The sequence below is a fragment of the Ambystoma mexicanum genome, chromosome 6p, assembly GCF_040938575.1.
Source record: "Ambystoma mexicanum isolate Mex_15411 chromosome 6p, UKY_AmexF1_1, whole genome shotgun sequence".
Lineage (NCBI taxonomy): Eukaryota > Metazoa > Chordata > Amphibia > Caudata > Ambystomatidae > Ambystoma > Ambystoma mexicanum.
Genome location: NC_090935.1, coordinates 62,351,367 through 62,359,180, shown reverse-complemented (window position 1 = coordinate 62,359,180; position 7,814 = coordinate 62,351,367). Strand labels below are relative to the sequence as shown.

The 7,814-nt window shown below is 47.9% G+C and overlaps 1 protein-coding gene across 2 annotated transcripts in view; it reads right to left on the bottom strand.

The window, feature by feature from the left end:
* Positions 1-372: 372 nt before the first annotated feature.
* LOC138511212 (long-chain-fatty-acid--CoA ligase ACSBG2-like) overlaps positions 373-7,814 on the bottom strand; it is a 791,265-nt gene continuing 783,823 nt past the window's right edge. For both annotated transcript variants that reach the window (XM_069626739.1, XM_069626740.1), the window contains one exon: positions 373-657. In XM_069626739.1, coding sequence (XP_069482840.1) covers positions 581-657 — 77 coding nt within the window. In that variant the 3' untranslated portion in view covers positions 373-580. The remainder of the gene's footprint in view (positions 658-7,814) is intronic.

Here is a 7,814-nt window from a genome sequence, read left to right as displayed (position 1 = left end):
ATGGGTTCTTTATCTGATGAAAGGGTCACTTGAGTTATAAGGGCGGATGGTATGCTCTGAACTCTAAAGAGTAAAAAAAAAAAAAAGAACTATTGCTGTTCTCCTCGCCACTGGAAATTGTGTCCCATTAATGCCTTTCAAATGCCTATGGAATTCCTCTTTCCATTGTTTTCAGGGCGTGGTGGGATTACCCAGCTTTGGGCAAAATGTGGATGGTGGGTGCGTATAGACCTGCCTTCCCTTCAAAGTTTGTCTTTATTTCCTTTTTTCTTTGAGTGCGCTTATGCCCTAATAATGATATTAACACCTATTTCTGGAACTTTGGCTGCCACATTTCTTTAATGTTAATGAAACACTAGTAAACGGCCACGATTTAAAAATATCTTGTTTTTAATTTGGCATTATAACATACATATCAAATTGCAGTACGTAAATCCACTTCTCGGAAAAAAGGTTGATCTTGGCAAACAAAGAGAAATGATCAACAGACTACCGTGCATCAAGACTAGCAGCAACAGGCTAGTACTATCAAGTCTATGGACGATGAAACCTTCTTCAATTCTGTGGAAGGAACGGGCGATCAGGACACGTAGAATCCGTCGATGACCTTCTCGTACATACTCAGGACCACAGGACGCTTCAGCTTCAACGTGGGGCCTGAGGCAAAGGGAAAGAGAAAAGTGGAGACAGAGGAAAGTCTTGTTATTCAGATACAGCGACACCTAGAGCAAGGGAAAGGGAATGAGTTATTTGCCATTCAACAAGTCAGCCAATAAGGCAATTAGCCAATGTCCTTTGTGGGAAAATGTGAAGGTTCCTCCTCAGAGTGAGGACTGTACTCCTAGTCCTTAGGCCCCTTTCTTCCATAGTAGTGGCAAGTATAGGCCTAGGAGACAGGAGCGGAGACATTACTGCGCAGCAATAAGCAATGTATGAACCACAGAGCTCCTTGTATGTCTGTTATTGGCAAACACCCAGCAGTCTTTTTCCATCCGCCTATGCAGGGACTTACAGACTGGCAGGGTTAGTGGGGGAAGGTGGAAGGGCTCATGGAGGAGATGAGACTTCTGCATCGCATCCACTTAACCTCCCTTCCAGTAGGGATTTCCAAACCATTAGCACATTAAGCGGGGCAGGACATGTATCCTATAACCAAACACATATTTGCAAAGCCAACAGGTGAGGCTGTTTAAATGTGGAAGGCACAATATGTGTATCCGAATCCCTGCAAAATATACATATAATGCTAAACCTATTGGCTTTGCCAATGCTTGTTTATACAGATCGCCTGCAACAATAACCCACAACTGTCCTAGGTAAGGGCACACTACTAAACATTTTATTTTTTCCTTTGATCTTTCCTATTATTTAGGGAATACTGAGTTGGGATGCAGGAGAGAAATTCATTTTATTTTCATTTGGGAATAATCCTGTTAGTAGAGTTCTGTTTTCTCTTTCAAAAAAATACGTGGACACACCTGAGGCTTCAGGCGTGTCTCCGAGGCAATTCGGATGCTTAGGTTTGTGCAAATACCGGTTTCCTATTATTCCTGAGAGATACAGGGGGTACATTTTTAATGTTGGCTGTTATGCGCTGTTATCGCTGCTTATCAGCTAAAACTACTGGCAGGGAAAGTGAAGATATGTGACAGGAGGGATGTGAGGAGAGACGCACAGCTTGTGGGTGTTACTTGGATGTTTACCCTACCGTTACCTATGCAAAGCTATCCCAGTCCCTATGGCCATTCACACCCACTACTCTCCTCTTCTCGCTCAAAACACCTTCCCCCTACTCCTCTCGCAGAATCTCTTTGAGCTAGCTCCGTGCTTTTAAGGGGATGCCAATGTCATTTATAAGCAGTGTTCTGAAAGGTAATGGCTTAATTCTAGCTGTAAAACACCGCCTAGTGCAACAATTTAAAACAAAACAAAGTATTTCAAATTAACCTTAGAGAACATCATATAGGAGACAAACATTAAAGAACGTCCATTCTGATAAGTGATAAAACATGGAGGGAAAAGAAAAACAATAGAGGGTTGAAGGCGAGCGTCCCCAGATAGCACGATCCTCCCCCCAATGAGAGACAATAATGGACTCTCCAAGGTGGGAATAAGGCTAAGACAAAGTGCGGGTGAGCTTAATGGGAGTTTATATAAGTCAAAATAGGGCATGCCAAGGACTCTGCAAACTCAGAGAGCGCTCTGTCTGACATTAGCAAAGACAGGCGTATATATTTACAAAATACGTCATAAGAACCTACACACTATAGGGGGCACATGTTCGTGGGGATTGGGTGGCGACGACTAACTGTAGGTGCAGCTGTGATGTGGTGCGCCGTGGTTGGTGGACGTCATGGTTGCCAACGTGGGCCGGGCAGGTCAGCGGGGCTCATCCGGGCGGTGCTGTTGTGCCATGCGTGGCCAGTGTCATTGATGAACGTCTTCCTTGGCTTTCTGCCCTAAGGCCACGCACACCGCATTCATTCAATACCGCAATATTATTTTCCCCGGTAAATCGTCCAATAGGTTATTCTACAGGTTAATGCAACACAGGAGGAATGCACCTAGAGTGGGTCATTTTGGCGATACGCCAATACATGGTTACCATCGTCCTGCTGACCGGGTATCATAGGTCACGAGGTTGGGTCTCAGGGCAAGGGGCAGGCTGTCCAATTATCATGTCTCATTAGAAGTCATTATGAATGTGTTCCTACAGTGTTGCTATAATATTGGGTGTCCTAATCTTACAGGGGCCATTAAGCTGGGGTGGGCTGGTGGGTCGTGGGGCCTAAGAAAGGGCACCTTTTGGCCTGCGTTTATGGCCGGGGTTTACTGCTGGGTCATAAATAATTCAGGTGGCTGGCCGCAGCCCTGGGAGCTGCGGGGGAACGTGAATGCTTGAAGCGGCTACAGCCGAATTGGGGGAGGTGAGGCAGAGCAGCACAGGCCTCTGCTTTCCGTCTGGCAGGCTTCAATGGGGAGGGAGGGGGAATGGCCTTGGATATGCCCACAATGGTATTTTCCTCGTGTGTTGTAGATTATGTAAAAGAGGCATAAACATTCATATAATGTACAATACTCATTGAGTCTTTTCAAAGCTTATGTTTCTACATTGTTAGTGCCTTTACATGGCCATTTCAAATGCGTTACCTATACCCATTTTGCAATTGATAACTATATGTTAAGTATTTAACAACCACGACATTTTGTTACATTTTATGCATGCACGGTAAGCGAGGTAGTATTAAGGTTGGTGGAGCACGCAGGAACAACTGGCCAATGAGACTGATGGCAGTGACACATGGTGAGCTTGGACATTCAAATACATTCTATGCGTTTTCTTACACAATTTACACGAGGTCCCAATGTGGTTGCACTTGTCTTCCTTTGCACTCTAGCAGCATTAGTTCAATTATGGCATAGGGTCTTGGAATACATTCTTCTCGGAGAAACATATAACATAAAAACCCCGGGACACTTTTACCATTTGAGCATAGCTACGGGGCTGGGGGTACTTCAACCAGAATGCCACATGAACACACATTCTGCCATCTTCATGGAGGTTACATGTTTTATCAAAAGGTCATGGATTGAAGAGTTTCATCACAGGCAGTTTGCTCATTAGTATTTGGGGGCTCTACTTTTGTCGGGGGACCATTTTACAGTTCTTTTCCACCCCGGCCCTGCTGGCCGGGTCATACTGAGGACAGTGATACACTGCGGAAGGTGAATGTTACAGTGTTTGCGTCTAGCACTAGCTCATGTCCGTCTGTTCGTGGGAACGGGCTCTCATCGGATCTGCCAGGGAGCTGTGGCCGCAGGGACAAGTGAGGACTCTCAAAGGGTGGGGGCCGCGCTGCGGTGCACAGGGGCTCATGTCATTCTGGTTTCGCAAAATGGTTTCCAGGGCCTAGCTCAATACAGCAAGTTTGGTCAATGTTTCAGCCATTAGCCCACCCGCCACCTGGGCCCTGGTGGCAGGGGGGATCCCCGACGAGCCATGGACTTCACAAGGGGGGGAGAGCTGTAGGGCAGAATGCAGAATGGGGGTCCCTTGGACCTATCCTCCCATACAGGGTTCAACAATAAGGTAAGAAACACCGGCCTCTGTTTACAAATATTGACCGCAAAAATAAACGCAGATAACGATAAAAATATAAGTCGTGGTGGTCATGTAGTTAATGCATGGTGCAGTGTTGAACATTAAAGTAATGGTTCAGTCAACATTTTTTATTGGCCCTACGGGTCGGCTATGTGTTTTTAAGCCTAAATCGCTCGATTTTTAGAAAAATTTCCTATGGACCTTACCCGAGTTTTCGTCCATTAAACACACGTGAAAACAGGCAATAGGGCGCCGCCATTTTGTGATAATCCTATCACTTGCCGCATCGCCCTGGCTGAGCTGCTTTTGCGGCACTAAATCATATCCCCCCGCCCCTGAGCCTGTCATCAGCAGACTCGTACCGCCCATTTCACAGCGCCAAAGCACGTCTCGTGTCAACATTCGCTGCGCTTCAGCTAATGACGTGTCGCCATGGAAATGGCAGGGCGCCTCTTTCCTCAATAAGTATAAACAGACCGTTTCACAACACACAACAGCAGATTTTCGATTCCATTCCTCTCTCTGTGTTACTTTGAGTATTCTGTGACTTCTTTCTGTGCTCTGGTCAGCCACCTTTGTTGCTTGTAGCCCATGTGAACAGATACCAGTACCACCGCTATAAATTATTTTAGTTTGTTTAACACACAATGGCTACAATAATGCCCTACATGTACGAGCCCGAGTATACCGAGGAGGAACTACTGGAAAGATAAACACGCGAAAACGATGGGTCTTCGGACGGCAGTTGGGAGGACGATTCAACAGCTGAAGAGCCTGGACCTAGTCGCATGGACAGTGTTTCCACCTGGTGCACATGCAATCGGTGCGAGCTAATGCCAACCGAGGACGAGAACTGCTGCTGCTGTGAAAACTCGGGATGCGTGACCTACATTTCGGAAGGGGAACCACGACCGCAATGCATCACCGAGCTGCCAAACTTCAGGGTAGCCTGCCTCACACGGTCCGTGTTGAGGATAACGATGGTGCTTATGCACGAACTTCGCGCAACTGTTCGTCCTCGTAATCCGAGTAACGAGTAAGTATACTCTGCATGTCATGCCACTCCTATTTCATGGTCTTCTACTATATTCAAAATTACATATACATATCATTGTAACGCATGAATGTCGTTCAATAGTGTGCAGTGTCTAGATAGCATTTGTCCGAGCAGAATGTCATTAGTTACAAGAATTGCTATTGACAACAAACGTTTATTAAACTTATCTTGGTCATTTAAAAACAGTTTGTTTCTTTCCTTTTCACAGGTGGTACAGGCTGGTGGCCTATCGTTCCTTTACATGGTGGCTTCACGGGAGGCTTGGACGCCGCGTTCGAAGAGTAATACCTGCCTGTGCCGTTCGTGCCATAAGAGAAACTTTCCCAAGTGACAGCGGTCAGTACAGGGGATTTTCTCTTGCTGTGATGCAACCTGACCTGTACAATGTGTAAAGTCTTGTATTTTTGTGTCATCAAAATAAGATACAAAATAAAACACCACATATATTTTAACAACGGTTTTTTCGATTTTTTTAAATTAATCAAGTGTGTCTCCATTCAAGGATGGACGTCAGACATCTGTGCTCCGAATGGGTGAAGGTTCAGGTCGCTGTGAAGCAGGGTGGTCACTATCTAAGCTAACATAATATATTCTCAATAATGCATGCACTAAATAACACTTGTTCAAAGTCTTTTAGTCGGTTATGTCTCTATAAAAGTCACACATATATCTATACTAGCAATTAACATTGGATTATACAGGCCTTAGGTTAAGGGTCTTGACCACTATAATATACTGTTTGAAGTGTGGGTCTGTGCTCACAAGAATCTCCGGTATGTGGCATTTGTTATTGATAGGCAACGATATACTGCAGTAGGGGTCTAATGTTAGTTGGGGATCTGCTAGGTGGGCATCATGGCGTGGTCAGTGGTCTGGCACATGAAGAGAATACCTTGCAGGGACACAGGGTCAGAATGGCAGTACGTTTCCACTGGCGAGGGTGCGTGGGCAAGGACACGTTTGTGGAGATTAACGAGCTACGTGCTTAGTTCAGGCTGGTTCACACGCAGGACAGTGATCTCAGAGGAAGAGTGATGTGTTACATTTATTAGCTGTTGCAAATACTCTGGAATTTTCCAGTCAGAGTTGGAACGAGGGTGGGGGCCATGTGCTCTGCGCAGTGAGGCCTGGTTACCAAGATGTAGTGGAAAGGGGGTACAAAAATGGATGCCCCGTGTCCTGCTCAGTGGTCCCATCTACGCAAATGTCAACCAAAGTTAACATCACATAAGGGCAATGGGCAAACAGACTACTGGAGGCACTTGGTCCGAGTTTCTACTGAGAAGTAAAGGATGAGAGGGGCCTGATGGCCCCTCGCTCCCAAACACTTGCCTGCATGCCCCAGGCCCATCCATCCCACCCCCCTCTATCAAAGGCGGTTCGCACCCGGGGATGAGCGCTGGCATGGGGGGCTGTCACGGGCACAAACGGCCAAGGTGCCAAACAGCATGTACACTTCAAAAGGTATCCCACGCCGAGGGGCCATCGCTCACATGGCCTCCTCAGACCCTGTGTCTCCCGGCAGGCCTCCCCTGAGGCAGGCCGCCCCCCTGAAATCCACATAAGTGTGTCTCCATTCAGCAGTCTACCTGTGCCTTTTCTGCACGCCCCAAGTCCATCCTTCCCACCCCCCTCTATCAAAGGCGGTTCGCTTCCGGCGATAAGCGCTGGCATGGGGGGCTATCACGGGCGCAAACGGCCAATGTGCCAAACAGCATGTACACTTCAAAAGGTATCCCACGCCCAGGGGCTATCGCTCACATGGCCTCCTCGGACCCCATGTCTCCAGGCAGGCCTCCCCTGAGGCAGGCCGCCCCCCTGCAATCCACATAAGTGTGTCTCCATTCAGCAGTCTTCCCGTGCCTTAACTGCATGCCCCAGGCCCATCCATCCCACCCCCCTCTATGAAAGGCGGTTCGCACCCAGGGATGAGCGCTGGCATGGGGGGCTGTCATCGGCGCAAACGGCCAAGGTGCCAAACAGCATGTACACTTCAAAAGGTATCCCACGCCCAGGGGCCATCGCTCACATGGCCTCCTCAGACCCCGTTTCTCCAGGCAGGCCTCCCCTGAGGCAGGCCGCCCCCCTGCAATCCACATAAGTGTGTCTCCATTCAGCAGTCTTCCTGTGCCTTATCTACACGCCCCAGGCCCATACATCCCACCCCCCTCTATCAAAGGCGGTTCGCACCCAATGATGAGCGCTGGCATGGGGGGCTGTCACAGGCGCAAACGGCCAAGGTGCCAAACCGCATGTACACTTCAAAAGGTATCCCACGCCCAGGGGCCATCGCTCACATGGCCTCCTCAGACCCCATGTCTCCAGGCAGGCCTCCCCTGAGGCAGGCCGCCCCCCTTAAACCACATAATACCAAGACATACACACGTCATTCATTCACAAACACACCCCTGTTTCTAATACTTTATAAACCACTTGATATGTCTCATGAGAACATCTTTGTGCTTTGCAAGTCAACTCCTGAACCTTCTACCTGAGAAGCACTGAGATCTATGCTAATCTGCTCGTCGTCGTGCTATCTGTGACCGCTTCGAGCAAACTCCTCAGTGTGCTACCTGTGGCCATCTACCTGTTCTCCTGCAACATACTGCTTGGCCTGCTGAATCCAACTGTTTGTTGGTCAAGGTAAGGCCATGT